At 39.3% G+C, this 16,495-nt stretch overlaps 1 protein-coding gene across 8 annotated transcripts in view; it reads right to left on the bottom strand.

The window, feature by feature from the left end:
• Window positions 1-16,495, bottom strand: part of LOC102229915 (CUGBP Elav-like family member 2) — a 51,122-nt gene that overhangs the window by 13,756 nt on the left and 20,871 nt on the right. For 7 of the 8 annotated variants that reach the window (XM_023342345.1, XM_023342340.1, XM_023342328.1 and 4 more), the window contains exons 2-5: window positions 8,717-8,907; window positions 4,891-4,973; window positions 2,697-2,745; window positions 303-437 (exon numbers count right to left, since the gene is read on the bottom strand). In XM_023342345.1, coding sequence (XP_023198113.1) covers window positions 303-437; window positions 2,697-2,745; window positions 4,891-4,973; window positions 8,717-8,907 — 458 coding nt within the window. Of the gene's footprint in view, window positions 1-302; window positions 438-2,696; window positions 2,746-4,890; window positions 4,974-8,716; window positions 8,908-9,881; window positions 10,019-16,495 lie in introns of those variants that run through there. The other variant, XM_023342348.1, reaches the window with a different exon arrangement.

Consider the following 16,495-nt stretch of genomic DNA (forward strand, 5'->3'; position numbering starts at 1 on the left):
CCGCCAGCAGTTGCCAAGGAGACGGGCCATTGTGCCGGGCAGCGAGTGCAGCAGCCCTTCACCGTGACATGTGGAGGCTCGGAGTCACAGAGATGGGGAGGACAGGAAGGACTCTACTGAAGGTATATATATATATATATAAATTTTTTTAAAATAGCTCTCGATTCGGGGATTGTTGGAGTTTAAATTAAATTCGGAAGGAGCGCCATGAATTCTTAATGAGAATATCTTCTTGGCTGTTCAGAGGGGGTGGCGACTGTAATGCTCAGAGCTGAGTGCCTGGACGCTAAAAGCGCACTTACCTCTGCTCTGACCGTCCGGTCCCCGGAGAATTCGGCATTCTTCGATCTGCCCGAAAGACGAGAACATCATTCTGACCTCGTTCTCGCCGTATTTCTTCGAAACCATTCCCACAAACAGTTTTCTGTCTTCCACTGCTGCAGATGGGATAAAGGAGAGCGGTTATTCCTGGACAACTGAGGAGCAGTGAAAAGAAACGGTCGATGTTACACCGCTCCGCCTGAACCTCCACTCGCTGTCATTTCTAGCACGTTCCGTCTTTCACTCAAAGTGTCAACTTCACAGCACTGTTTTCCCTCTATTTGAGTTTTAAGCCAATTGTCTATACTTATCCTTTTTCAAAGCTCTACCTAACAACAAACAGAAAATGCACATTGTGGTGTTTTATGAGTTTAGTCCAAATATGGATGTTTTTTTTGACATTTTTTTGACATTGAACAGAATTTCGTTGAATTCTGTTCAATGACAATAAATGCTATCTAGCTATCTAGCTATCTATCTATTTTCAGCAAAGACTAAAGTTTACCAATTCAGTTACAGGAATCAATGAGCTTTGATAATAAGCGCCACCAACACTCAGTTGCAATATGCTATTAATAACAGCATTATAAGGTGACAGTAATTTTTTTTTGGCATAGCTTTTGACACGGATGTTTGGTTCAGTGCAAACCGATAATTTACGCAAAGCCTTTAAGCCACTGCAGCTATTTTAAAAACAAACATGGATTGTTCATCATAAGGCTGGTGATATCCACCCTTCTTAAACTGAATAAATTGCTTTATGACAGGATCACCTCTCTTGATGTTTACATTTATTTTGCTCAGACTGCCTTGAAATTATACACAGTTCATCACTGAGGTGCAGTGGCGTCCTGTTGCCAAACATCTCACTGTGTTAAAGCTACATCATATCTCCTGGACCGGTACAAAGGTACAGTCTGAATTTATCAACATTCTTTAGAAAATCCAGCGGTAAATCTTTGACATAGCACTGGAGGATAAATCGATTTTATAAATTCATCAGATTTTCTGGTTTTGAAGATTTAGTTTTTGAAACATCTGGATTTTTTTTTTTCTCTTACCAATGCACTTCTTTGGTTTCCAGTGAGACGTCAGCTCACCCAAGAACCACCATCTACTTTTTTATTTTGACAAGCGTGTTTTATAGCCATTTATTTCAACTTGGAATTCAAGTCAAATAACAGAAGGAATTATTTAAATAAAAGCCTGTTTTAGATATTTTCTTTCATTTTTTTTAAGGAAAAAACTTAAGAATCGGAAATCAAATTTTGGATTTCAAAAAAAAAATTCAGATTTTTTTTGTTAAACGATTTGTCAGAACTATAAAAAAAAACACCGGTGTACACCATGACAACTACAATGCTAGAAATTTCAGCAGCAATACATTAACCAGTTATTTCCTTTTGGAGACTGTAGATGAATCTCAATTCAACACCAACACATCTAAACCCCAAACTGAATCTAAACAAACTGAGTTTAAGATTTTAGAAACCTTTACTGCAACTGCAGTCCTCAGGTATCAATGTCCTGCAACTTTTGAATGCCCCCCTGCCACATCACACCTGAATCAAATGAATGGGTAATGAAGAGGCCTTTTGCAAAACATGCTAAGGACGTAATTCAGCCTTTTGATTGAAGTGTGTTGAAGCAGGGATGCATCCAAAAGTGGCGGTAGGGTGGAAATTGAGGACTAGTTTCAGACCTTTGCTTTACTGCATGTATGAAAAACAAACAGTTTAAACACTTTGTGGGGCAATGACTGACATGAGAATCACAACCACAATGTATAAACAATCCAACCTCAGACTGAACTCATTCTAATCCGATTACAGCTTTCTGCAAAACAGCTTTTAGTTTCAATTTTACAATTTAATTTTAGATTTTAGTTTACAATTTTTTCATTTACAGCAACTAGTAAAAAATGAATGAAAATGAATAGAAAAAAATTATAAAGGGGCAAAATTCAAGGCATGACTGGATGCCCTTTTCCCCCTCCATTCTGTGTCAGTGTTGACAACAGTAGTGGGCATAATTAGAAGAAAGTAAATATAGAATGAAGTGATTTTTCCTTTCATAAAAGGCATATCCATAAGGTGGCCACAGAGTTCATTTTGAAACTGAAAATGTCAAATTTCTCACTTTTTTTCTCTCCATCTTTTCCTCTAATTCTGCAGGCATTAATGGGTTTCACTTTACAGTTTCCAGACAGGAACGAGGAGGGGGAAGCGATTCACACCCAGGACAGCTGGCACTGCAGACTGACCTGGTGCACCCGCTCCAACCACTGAACCATGAGTCCTTTCCTCTTTTTTTAAAAGTCAAAGTATACCCCTTTGTCAAATCCTTTGGGTTTTGTTTCAAAAGCAGCCACCTACCACTTGTTTTCTCACTGTCAGCAGGTTTCATCTGGATAGGATGATGCATCTGTGGGAAACAAAAAGAAATGATTAAGACTCAGCCAGTCATCAACATAAACCATGTAAGACACTGCTGCCATCTCATCACATTAGTCTCTTAACTTCACACATCTTCAATCCAGCATCTCATTTTGTTCTGTCACTTTAAGACCATACTATACCAGTTTGAGATACTGGGCAGGTGTCTAAGCTGCTGGAGGATATCAAATCTCCAGTATGCAATTTCACTTCAGGCTGAATATATCGATTCTTCCTCCCCACTTCCTTCTTCAGAACAATTTAGAGATGTTGACAAGCTGGCTAACTTTAGCATTCATTTAACAACTTTTTGATCCTAAAATACTTCCTTCACACCATCTGATCCTGTCGAACAAGGAGTGGCAAATCCTGGATGTGAGCAACCTAATTTTAGCCAGAACGACATCTCTGAACACGCTGCTCATTCTCAATCTTGTTATAAAAAGAAAACGTGGAGGCAGGATACATTAACCCATTAAGCCTATAGATTGTCTACATACCACGAAACATGAAAGAAGGCAGTTGCAAGCCTGAGACGCCCGAGCATGTTGTACTTGAGAAATAGCTGGTTTGTTTTTGACAAGGGAAGCGACAGATGGCCCGCTCAGTGTGGGGAACAGCTAGCGCCGACACCCAAGCAGAGAGCAGCAGCGGAGAGGCGAGATAACAGAGAAACTGATACGAGCCTTTCCACCGTGACACAAAGCTAACTCAGTCACACCTGCAGAAATGCCAGTAACAGTAGGACCCAGGATTGGCATTTGAAGCGCACCATTTGAAATGTCGAGCTGATGGATGGTCTTCCAGCGAAGAGAGCCACCGCTATACACTGGGCCTCGACACTCATTCATCACCCCGGTTCAATACGAGGCTATAAGCTCACTGAAAAGTGGCTCCCCTCAAACAGGCTGAGCTACGGTTTTAATCGACACCTGGACTTGTCTGGTATGGATTTAATTGACTGCAAGGCGTCATTTAGAGCGACCAGGAGGCGTGACAGATTTGTAGCTTTAACAAGCCCTTACTCCAGTTGAACGCGCTGCAATCTCGCCAGACAAATCGGATGAAATATGGCACCACTCAGCCTAGCTGCTCTATACTTTTAAGGCTTCAACTCGGAGTTAAAAATGTACACAGACATCAATGATTCATAAAGTCATGCCTTTAATAACTTCAGGGTATCTGCAGGTTTCTGCAAGTCAAATTTAAGACTTTTATGAAGACATTTTCAATGGCACCATGAATGAAATTTAAAAGAAAAAAATATATATATATATATATAATTTGCACAGAATGTGCCTAGCTTCAGATGAGTTGGCAACAGAAGTGAGCCAGCGGCGAAAACAAAAATACATTTGCACTTAAAAAGGGCTCGACACACAGGAGACGACATCAGTCCCTCTCCATTAATTTCTTGTGAAATTTTGAGCTAGTACACATAGATGTGCACAAGCAAGTTTGAAAAATGTTAAACTTCTGTCAATATTGACGCTTTTGCATCCCGAGTGGCGACGGCTTTTGCTTGCTTGTCCCCGTCAATCCCCATGTGTCAAGCCTATCACTCACTGACGGACACAAAGAACTAGCAACTAGTTAGAGGGCAAGGGTATAATAGCTGCTAGTTAGCAGTAGCTAACTTCAAAACACAAAACGCAATTAAGATATCAGCGCAGAACTAAAAATTTTTACTTGACAAAAAGTCCTATGAGAAAAAAAAAATTCACATATACGGGTGAATAGCCCTGCCACAACAAAATAAAACCTGTGACTAACGTGTTTAAGGTCAACTTACATTATTTTATAGAATTTAGGACTTCTTAAGGACGCCCAGCCACCATGAACTCGCTTTATTTCATGGAAATCAAACAACACATCTGGCTGAAGAATCAACAGCATGAATCCCACCTGAATGCATCTATGTTTAACTCATCGGCTCAAGTGTATTGAAGTTCAGGACAGTCCTCATTTCAATGTTACTGATAGCGGGGCTTGATATTTTTCCAGGGCCAGACAGGCCTTCAGTGAACCGAGAGCTCATTACTGGCCAGCGTGCAGCTCCCAGCTTGCACCAGGGATATGGGGGGTGTGGTGGGGGCTCGGGCAGCTAAAAGCATCCCATGCTGTGCTTACTCACCCCACTTAAGGTCTTTATGTTGTGCAGTGCATTCTGGGCCTCCAGTGCAGCTTTTCTTGTATAAAAAGTTACAAAACAGCATCCTGCAGAGTGGAAAAAAACAAGAGGGACAAACAATGGGAGCGGAGAAGGAGACAGAAACGACGTTAAAACGCAGGGGAAAAAAACAATATATTAAATGAGACAAAGCATGCTGTAAAATATAATGCACACAGAAAAGGATGGTGACAGAAATCTGCAAACGTTCGGCTGGATCAGCCCCAACTTGGGGTGGGATAGCTGGAACTCAAAAATCCAGTCTTCTCATAACAGTGAAGGTACCACACCCTAATGTAACCAGGCTGCAATAAGATCACTAGAGTAGTGGAACAACTCAGAGTTAACCATGTTCAGTCAGTGAGATGTAAAAAAGGAAACATATTTAAAAAGGTGTTTGAAAAGAAACTACGATTTACATGACGTGTCCGTGATTCATTAAGGCTGTGAGAGTAAAATGTTTATCAGACAACAAGAAGGCAACGTTACAGTTTTATATTTTTGAATATTGGTCGTTGAATAGCTGGATATGGGAGTGGAAGAAGCCTTTTGGAAATCTCAGATTTCACAAACTTTTCAATTATCTAGTAAGATTTTGTCAAATTACCTCAGGTCTAAAGAAAATATACATGCGTAGCCAGTTTAATTTTGGTATCTAAAATATAAATTAAATAAATTATTCCTCTCAATTTCTGCACCAAGCATGACATGTATGCCATGCCTAAATACGACATACATTTTAAAACAATACATTTTCACCCTTTTTTATATAAAACATTTAATGACTCATTTTTAAATTGTGTGACTATTAAAAGACACGTTTTCCAATTCCCCCTCATTTATTCATGTAGAGACTTCAAAATAATAACTTGGTCTATGTCTTAGCAGGTACTGCAGCCATCTTGGATATGAGTCATCTGTAGTACCTGGATTCTCCACCAGAGGGTAAACAAATACGGGACTGGATACAGCAAGTTTTTGAGGAAATAATCAACTTCATTATTGCGATCGAGGGCTCACAAATCAAAATTAATACCGTCAGTGTTGTTGGTTAAAACATATTTAAGAACTGGCTTAAGAAATGCCATCGGTGATTCGGCTTCAATGCTTATAATGTGATGCGATGTTGTAGGCAACAGTGACACCGTGCAAAACAAGTTAGATAGGACTGACATGTCCAGAGAGATGACCAGTGGTGGAAAGCTGTCAGGAGACACCGATTCACAATAGGCGGGTCCAAACATGAACAACCGACATGTTTGTCCGAGTATTTCAGCGTTATGCAAGAATCAAATTCAAGAAGTGTGCACGAAGCATGGAAAGAGCACAAAGAACCCAAAAAGAGAACGAGCAAGAAGATAGATGATGGGGGAGGGGCATTAAAAAATGAAGAGCGGGGTGAGAAATAAGAAGAAGAAAAAAAAGCCTCTCATCCTTCCGTCCCAGTAGACCGCCAGTGGCGTTCCAGCCTGTCAGTTTCACTGGGTTGGGGAAGTGGAGCACTGCAGCGTCTCTGACCTACATAGTGTGTATTATTCTGTTACTGGAGCTCCCAGGCTGTGGGGAGGGCTGTTGAACTCTAATATGCATCAAGCTGCACTCTTTCACAACCAGCTGAGAGCTCCCTTTCTCTTCTGCTTAGCCTGGACTCAAATTTGTCGGAGCTAAATAAACCTCCCAGAAAGGCATGAGAGTCAGATGATTTTTCATGACCTGTGCACAATGTGACCTAAAAGCCTTCGGCAACCTGAAGGCCCTCGATAGATCAGTAAACAAACAGAATCTACGCTGGTTGCTAAAGTAGTTCATCTGCAGGATCTGTTCGTATTTTGTCACACTGCAACAAACTAAGGTGTTTTACTGCAATTTTAGGTGATGGACCAATGATAAGTAATGAATTTGAAGGGTTTTTTGTAGGGACAAATTGACACGGATTCCTCAACTGGATGCAGAATGGGGCGTTGACAAGGCTAATCTAATATGATTTGATCTAAACCAGGAGTTTCAACCCCATCAGATGGTCTCTGGTTTGAATAAAATTCACTAAAATTTGTAGTTGTAATGTGACAAGATATGAAAATGTCCGAGGGGCAGTACTTTAGTGAAAAATAATCAATTTCCTAACAGGAAAAAAAATATGACAAGCTAGAAAAACGAGTGGTTGAGCTTATAGCTTTTCATACATAATGGCAGATGACACTCAGCCATTATTATTTGGTTCAAATTGTTATGGCTTTACACAAGAGTACAAGGAGTGTTTGTGTTCAGTCTTATCACTGGAGGAAATTTATCTCACATTTTAGGTGAGCCAAAGGCAGCTATAATCAGGCCAGATTATCTATCAGAATAAATTTACATGTCATTATCATGTCAATAGACTATCACAGCTGACAGAGTAAGGGAGGGGCCGATCTTAAAAGGAAGTCTTTGAACACTTCAGATGAACAGCACTGAGGAGTCTATGTTTTCACGTTCAAGGAGAAAAACGAGCTCCGTGGGGTTTCACTGCTCTTCGGGGAGAGGCACCACCAGTAAATTTGAAAAAGTGTAAATAATTTGGAACATGCAAATGAACCACAGAGACATGGAAGATATGTAAAATATATATATATAAGAAAAAAACTTTGTCATCTAAAAAGAAGAAAATTGCAGAAGATAATTCATAATCAGAAATGTTGATCTTGAATCTCAAGTTTCCCACCCTTTAAACTAAATGATGAATTTTTACCTTCATCCCTAGCGACTCGCCGACCAAACAAGGCAAAATAAATTCAGGTGACCACTGGCATTTCTATTTATTGTAAATAATACAAAGTCATTGCTGCCTGCTGGTAAAAAAAAGAATAAAAAAAATAAAACATCAAAGAGACAATCATTACTGTCCAAAAGGGTTGTTAAACTTGTAACAGAACTGATACAATGACCACTACTGTCTATGTGACCAGGTTTCAGCCGAAGGCCATGTGTTGCATTTTCTCCGCCAAGGTTGCGTGTAAAGCGCACTAACCGTTATGAATCGTTCCACTGAGTCACTGTAGTGCAATCACACAAAAAAAAAACAACAACTTCTAGAACAAAAGCATGACCAAAGAAAAAAAAGTTTTCTTATAGGTATGTTAAATATGGACACTGTTTATTAGTACTTAAACAAAATACAAATAAATGTAGATTTTAAATTGAGAAAAGAAAAGTTCCTTTGAAGCAATTTGCATTTGTTATTCAGGTTTGCGTACTTGTAGAAAATCATGTGTGTAAGCAAATTAGGTTTGTAGGTTTGAGAAGTTTGGAAACAACCGACTGCCGATCATAGCAGAAACGATCGTGTTCCTCTGGAGCTACACCCGCAACATTTGGTGTTATTTTATAGCTCAAAGTGACCGGACAATGATTAGTTAAGCTGGATAATCAAAAGTTGCACGGGGAAAAAATGATGCAGAACAAAAACCTCAAATCAAGCTGAACAAATGACTCCAGGCAGACACCCCTGGTTGTAATCTGTTGAACAAAGGTCAACCGTTTGCAGCAAGACATTAGACACTGACTGGTATTAGAAGACCACACATTTGAATATTGCAACCTCCTTTGGTGCTTAAAATCTAAAGAACATCCCTAGATGCTCTAGGTATTGGTCTCTGTCAGTCAGTTGGCTGAATATAGAAAACAAGCCCTAATATCACAAGTTAATTTATCGAGATTTTACTGTACTGTCTTACTGTGACTGGCTAACTATGCAATTATGGTTTTCTTCTTGCATAGAAAACCTCCAAAATTAACACGCTTGTGGTCATACCTTTACTCTGAGGAGGATTCTGAGTCCGGTCACGGAGGATGTTGATCTGGTACACGGGTCCAAAGGGCTCAAAAAGTTCTTTTAGTTCTGTTTCCGTCCAGGACCGGGGAATCTGTCCCACAAACATTTTGATTGCGTCGGGGTCGGGCTGGTCCATGTGCTCCAGTGACCCATTCATCTTGCTCCCGTTGCTAGGAGTGACAAAACAAAAGTGTCAATATTAGACTGGGCTTTATGCAAAACTCACAAAGTTTCAGTTGCTATTTTTAGTTGCCACAAACTGTTTTGCTGTCCAAATTCGGATGGCAACTACTACTACGTAGAAACTGAAACATGACGCATTTCCAATGACTTCATGGAAGGGTTGCCACAAACAGCTTCATCTTGAGTTTGCGCAAGAGCATCCATTTCCTCCCAGCTTAAAGTTTCCTGCCTCTCAGGAAGCCCAAGGACTATTATCTGCTTCAAAGTGTTACTTTAGTTTATCTCTTTTAATGGTAATGGTCCCAGTGATGATGCACAATACGACCACTTTCAACAAACTGGTTCTCTACACAAAAAAATCTGAAACAAATATGAAACATTTCTAGGTTTGGAAGTAGTTCAGAATAAAAAGAATTAGGAGAAACGTTCCATAACTTAATTACATTTGTATTTAAATAGAAGCAACATCTTCACATTTTGTGAGGGAGCTTGCTTTGTAAGTTAACTGCAAGAAGCAGTTGACTTGCACAATAACCTTGACATTTTATTTTGATGGAAAATATTTCCCCCTTATTCATGAAAGTGTCAAGACCATAAAATGCCACCATTTGTGCACAACACATGCATCAATCATTTAAGAGAGAGGAACTGCTGTAATTTCTTCATTTTCTACTGGATTTAAGACTATCACCATCGTAGAACTTGTAGCACCGTTGTGATACGCATTAGCCAAAATAATCTGAATGGGACAGACCCCCCTTCCCCCCCAAAAAAAGTTAGATCATGTCAAACATCAAGTAATATCGGCAGTGGGTAAAAACTCCTTGGAGGAAAACAAGATATAACAGTAAATTCAAAAACAATGGTAACCAGGACATGAAACTCCTAACATCAATTATTACAGGGTTTAAAAAACAAACAAACAAAAAAACGTTCAACCAAAACACAGGTACACACAGACCTCTGGACACGAGCCATCCATCTTTTATAAATCGAGCCCAGCCGCTCTGCTGAAACGCCAAACTCCTTGAGGGACCTCAACGACATGCTAACAAATCGTGGTTTGGTTCCTGTCCGTCTATAAATCCCACTCCCTGGCTCGGAAGACTTCTCTTTCTTTTTCTCCTGGAGCCTGTCGATGTTTTCAAATCATGACAGAGCAAAGCTGTGGTGAAACAAAAGCCACTCTCCTCCAAAAAAGAAGAAAGGGGTGAGCGGCCCCCCTCCTTCTAGCCTTCTCCTGTAGCTAGTAACAGCTACAAGAAAACAGCACTGCAGAGGTCTGAACCTCAACAAATCGCTGGTTAGCAGGCAGAGATTTTGCAGTGCATCTTCTCTTCAGGCACTCTGGCGATGGTACAGAGTAACCTACAGCTTCTTCGCCACAGCAGGCGAACAATATGCGATTGTTACCCCATGCTGGAGAACACTATTCACCGTTCCTCTGCAGCACAATGGGCCGAGTCAGAGGGATGCTTTGCAACACGTCGAGGGTTTCGTCTGTGCAGGCCGCAGCCCTGGTGTGTAACACTATTCAGCGTTGCAAAAAGGTCTTTCACACCATTTTACTGAGGGGCTTTTGATCAAACCCTACGTGTACAGAGAGCAAACATCTCGAACCGCATCTGTATTAAAGCATTAATACTGCCTCTGCTACAGAGTGGCTTTAATGCCCAGTAATGTCCTAAAACTTCACTTGATGTCTATAAAATATGTTTAAAGCTACATGATTTAATCTCATTATGCTACTGATAGCAAATGTACCACATTGAAACTGAGGATTTTACCTGTAAATATCCAACTACTGCTTTACCACACAGACAGATATGATCATAATGACCAGACTAATCATTAAAATGACAGCCTTGTATTGCAAAACGGGTTTTTCTGATATGCTCAAGCCATTTTGAACTAAGTGATTTATATCTGCTGTAAATCCTCCCAACACAGGGAAAAAAAATATATAATAGATTTAAGCAAAAATCACTTCAGGTAAAACTGTAATAGCTATAGCAGAAAATCCATGAGCTGGAGTGCTTTCCTAGGAAATGGAGCGACAATAGTACACACATATAGATTTTTTTGAAAGTTGTTTTTTAAAAACACATCAATGGTGTGTTAAAAACAAGTTGACCAAGAGAGTACAGTAATTTAAAGCCTTCAAAATTAAAGGGAACCAAACAAAAACGTCTAAAATGAAACCAGAGATTTCACACACAAATGTTATTACACAATGTGTGGGAAGAATCCACTTTCTGTTGCGTAGCGGTTAGCAGCAGGTTTGTGATACAACACAGTCTTAAAGGTAAGGTTTCCAAACCACTGAAATTCAGCATTGCATCAGTCCTGCGCTTCAAACTCATGACTCAGACTGGTGCTGCCTCTTCCCTACTCGTCAGCACTGCAAGCCATTTTCTACAGCTGAACATGGAAAAGGAACCAGACATGAAATCCAGAAGAAATTGTATTCAACCAGTGATGTGGTAACCGCTTCTTTACAGCAAAACCGAGTCAGCCTGCCAGTAAAATAACCAATGTTTATCACATTTTGTTTATCTAAAACCTACAGTTTTAGATAAACATCTACAAACTGCAAGTATGAATATAATGCAAATTTATCATCACCAGCATGTGTGCAAGAACTGATTGGACAGGAAAAAAGTTAATTACATCAATAAAGCGCAGTCATGTGTTGTACAGCCAGAATGTATTGCTTGTTGTTTTAAGTAATAGAAAATGTTTCAAAAGCGTGTTAATAGATTTTGGTAACGTCATTAAGAAATTGCGTTACCACGCAACCAAGTTATTCACTCACCAATAAATCAGCTCCAGGCAAAGAATGTTGTTCAATAATCTTCAGATTACTCACCATCTGATTGCTTATTTGCAGTTCAGGCTGCAGCAGCGTGAACTGCAATCATTATTAATCATTAAAGTAGAGCTGATTATTACTACAAAAATGATTTCTTAATAAAAGTTTATCCATTGTTCACACAATAGATTTTTTTATACTCGGTAAAAAAAAAAACTACAACATTCTGCTGTCACGGCGAGACGGTTTACATTAAATATAGACGTCTCAACTTCCAACTGTCACAGAGCGATGGAGACTTTGTGTAGCTCGTCCATCAACAATTTTGTCAAGCAACAGTTCGACAAGCTCAGAGACGGCCTACGGCAGCTGACCCGTCACCCAAAGCCAGAGTCCGGCCCGCCGGAGGTCTACTGCTGCAGGTGATTTATCTGGACCGCGTGTGTGTGTGTGTGTGTGTGTGTGTGTGTTTTGGGGGTGTGAGCTTTGATGCCATGGACACCTCTGCTGCGTCCATCACACAAAGAGCCATTTTGCCTGATTCTGCACATTATTTTAAAAGCTCAGCACATGTGTTTGAACATTACTCATAGCTAAACCATGTCACAATACCCTGGGTGTTTCCACAGACAATGATGGAAAGCAATCTCATGGCTTCCTGTTCTAGTTTAGAAAAGTTGCAATATTTCTAAACAGCAACAGGAACCATTTCCATTTCTAAGCAAAAGTCTTGGTTTTTGACAATTTTATAAAACTGTAAACCCCCGAGAAGAAAATGTTTAGTAACAGGGTCTTATCTTTGTGTCACACAAACCATAAAATAAGAATTGTTTAATTCGAATTTGTCAGTAGGTTAGAACCTTATTTGCTACTTCTTAGCACCTAAACCCTCAATCACCCATTTCTACTAGTTGATTGTCCAACACGAATAAAATTCATGGTTGTGATCTTTGATTCCATTGTTGTATTTATGCAGGACTTAAACAAGAAAAGGCTAAAGAAGTATTGAAAAGGTAGTTTGACTTTTACTGAGTTTCAATACATTTGTGGAAATAATGAGATCTTCTAGATAATAAAAGAGGGAATAAAGTTTGGAAACTTTTTTTTAATACACCAAGACATTTTTTTCACCGACTTACCAAGAATTGAAAGGAAGGTACAACCCAAATCTCAGACTCCAAGACTATTAACCTGGTATTACTATGGATCTATAAATGTGACAGTATTTGATAGTGCTGCTTTAATTATTATTGATTAAACATTTGCTGTTGTTGTTTAATGCATGGTAGAGAAACTGAAGCTGAGAGAGCCTGTGGTTGTTTTAGTCAAGCATGATTTAAAAATCCAATAGCTCAACATCTTAAAAACAGTTTTCTAAGAGAATATTGGCCATATCAGTTAATTCAATAGCACAAAAACAGGTTTTATTTGAAAGCAGACCAAATTTTCTGTGTCACACGAGAAGATTGTTAAAGAATCTTTGACAACATTTTGTTTTATAGTCATGGAGTGATTGAAAATAATCACTCCCGCAGACTTAAAGCTGCAGCTTCTCAATAGGAAAACAGGGGCAGGATTCACAAAGCACTTGAAAATCCTTTGATGCAGAATTGCTCTGACATATGTTTTGCAAAACAAACCACCAAGAATGGATGTCGCTGCAGGCGCTAAAGCAAAAGGAGGGATAATGTCATTTGATTTCCATACCAAGTGCCTGAGCTAATCAGCACTTTGTGGTTCCGATGAGAAATTAAGACGTTTTCCTTCTAGCATCAACTCCAATTCAGCTCGAAATGGCTCAATTCCATTGTTGCATTTCCCCTGATGAAGACAGACGTGTTCAATCAGCCCCTGAACAGACTGCGTGTTAACAGACGGCCAGCATCTGATGACAAGGCCAGGCCCATTAGCTACATAATCGCACTAAGTGTCCCTGGCGGTTATCGATGACGTTGGCCAATAAAAAGCTTTTGTTAGCCAATAGCCAAGCAGACGAACGACAAGAAATTTATTTAAGTCTTCAGCTGGAACTTAACTTCAGCAATGCAGCTCTAAGGAGACAAAAGCAACCACATTTGATTTTAAGATGGTTTTTAGCCAAACCTACTTTATTCTCCAGTTTCTCCTAAAAGTAAAGCTAAATTTTAACAGATATTTGTAAGTTGTAAAACTTTAACAATTTAAAATACATTAACCCAATGACAGGATTTCCATTTCGAAACGCTGTCATTTTTTCCTGGACTAATTTCTCGAGAGTAGTAAGGGGCTGCTTCTTTTTGACATCTGGGTAAACTCAGATCAGTTCAAATCTAAAAATCTAGACTAGAAATTGAACACATCCTTTAAAAAAAAAAATCTGCTTGTGAGCAGATTTGCCTCAACGTCACAAGATGCTGAAAAGAAATAGGCACATCAATGCTTTGTTTAGATCTGGGGTGTCCAACGTGCCGCCATTTGCAGCCCCTAGAACTATTCTGAGAGGCCATCCATCACGTTTCAATGGCCTAAATTTGGTTTGCCAGCTCAGGCAGATGATGCAATTGCACAACTTTATTTCTCAAACATTAGGTTGCAACCTTTTCATTTGCACTACTTTAAAAAAAAAAAAAAATCAAATAAAATTTAATCTTAAATGTAATATAAGATGCAAGCGTATTTATACTGTGTTTATTGCCTTAATAGTAAATAAAACCAGAAACATCAAGTGACTGACAAAAAAAAAAAAGATGAAAATTTGGCTGAAGCCAATTATTAAACTTGAACAAAGCAAGACTGAGTCATCCTGTCTAGAAAGACTAGAACAATACAAAAAAAAATAAAAATTCAGGATGTTGACTGTTAGGTGCTTTACATATTGCTTTGCTTGGTTAATTTACTGTCTTTTTAGTTTGTTTTTGAGCAGGTAAAACAAGGAAAACAGCTCTTGCAATTTTAACCTAGTGTAGATATCAGTTTACATGTTTTCATATCAATCTGGGAGCAGAAAATCACAAGAATCAAATACCATTATTTTCCAATCTGTGGAGAAACCAATGCAAAGATTGCAGTGACGAATATTAAATTCAAATTCAACAAAAGCAAAGATTTTGCCCCACAAATGACTGCGAGACCCGTTTGTCCCCCTTGTCACATACTCCATATCCAGTCTGTCAGGGATCCACTTGACTTGTTCACTCAAGACGCTCTTTAAAAACTCGACAGCTGACCCAACTTGATGCGAACAGATACTCACCTCTCAATCGCAGCCACACGACCCTTTTTTTATAACTTTTAATAAGTTGCAGCTATTTGTTTTACACATAAACTTCAGATGAAAAAACCTCTGATCTAGACGTTTATGCAACGGTGAAAATATTAAGAATTTTCCGCGATATTTTTTGCTTGCGGAAGAATTTGGTCAACCTTTGATCAAAATAACCCCCTGCTGAACACGGCAGACATGATTATGAGCGTTTCAAAGCTGTTCATGTGGCTCCAGTCTTGTAATTAACAACTTCAAAACACAAGCAGACGAGGCAGAAAAACAGGTGACAAACCAGATCTGAGCACTACTTATTTTCTGGCTGTCCGTGTCTGCTTTGATAACAGCTGTCCTTAAGAGTCCCAAAACGGAGAAGAAAAAGATCAGCCAGCCCGAGCGGCTCCCTGTTGCCGTGCCAAAGATCTCCCGCTTCAAACTGATCAACAGCTCACCAACCACAAGAAAAAGGATTACAGTGTCACTTAGCTCGCTGGCATAGCATTATGACTCTGCTGGCTGCCAAGGGATCACATCTAAGCCCTGATATCCACCCATACTGTCAACAACCAGACAGATAAATCAATCAAATGCAACTTCATCAACATGTAATCGCCACCACAAGTCCTGTAAAATAAGACACTCTGGAACGAAAGCGTGAACAAAACATTATGTAGTGGAACAACATTTGTACTAAAAGGAACTCGTAGTTTCACTAGCTGCAAACACTGAACAACTGACTTTAAAAAAACAGAATGTCGGGACAACCCGTCGGATGATTTAACCCGTAAAACACAATGATGGCCATTATACGCTTACTTCCAAGATGGTGGAAGTAAGCGTCTTGCACCATTTTTTTTCTTTGTAGGAAAAAAAGCTACACTCTTAAAGGGATAGTATAGATTTTCCCACGAGTCATCTGTGAGAGTCCTGCTATTGCAGGAGAAAGGTGTTAACACTGTGGGTTTGTAGAGAAGTAAAGAATCCCTCAGAGCGGAGCAGCTGACTGTGAGCCTGACCAGATCATTTCCAAGGCACTACAAGGCCTGAAAAAGCCCAGGAAAGCATTATATTTGAAGCCGTTTCATAGAAGACTCCTTGAAACAAAATCCAGAAAGTTTACTCCATTCTTGGCCGACTAAGAACAGACTGATGAGTCACAGCTGATCGGGGGGATTGCCACAGCCTCCAGCTTCAACTAGTGTAAGTTTAGTACAGCAATATGAACAATATTCAGCTGAAGAAGAAGAAGAATGCATGAAGTAATTTGTAGTAGTTTGGGTACCTGATAAACTAACATAGCACTAAATTCCACGGATATGAACATTTTCAGGATTAAATGTACAAACCTGCAAAAAAATAACAATCAATTACGCTACCATGTTGTCTAATAATATATTTTTAACTGAAGTTATGCAATTATTTATTTTTCCTATAATTGCTTCCTTTTGCCCGTCAATGTCTTAATACAAAAATAACAATAATAATATGGAGGAACAGGATCATTCTAGACTGAAACAGTGTT

This window comes from Xiphophorus maculatus, chromosome 2, assembly GCF_002775205.1.
Source record: "Xiphophorus maculatus strain JP 163 A chromosome 2, X_maculatus-5.0-male, whole genome shotgun sequence".
In the NCBI taxonomy this organism is placed as follows: domain Eukaryota; kingdom Metazoa; phylum Chordata; class Actinopteri; order Cyprinodontiformes; family Poeciliidae; genus Xiphophorus; species Xiphophorus maculatus.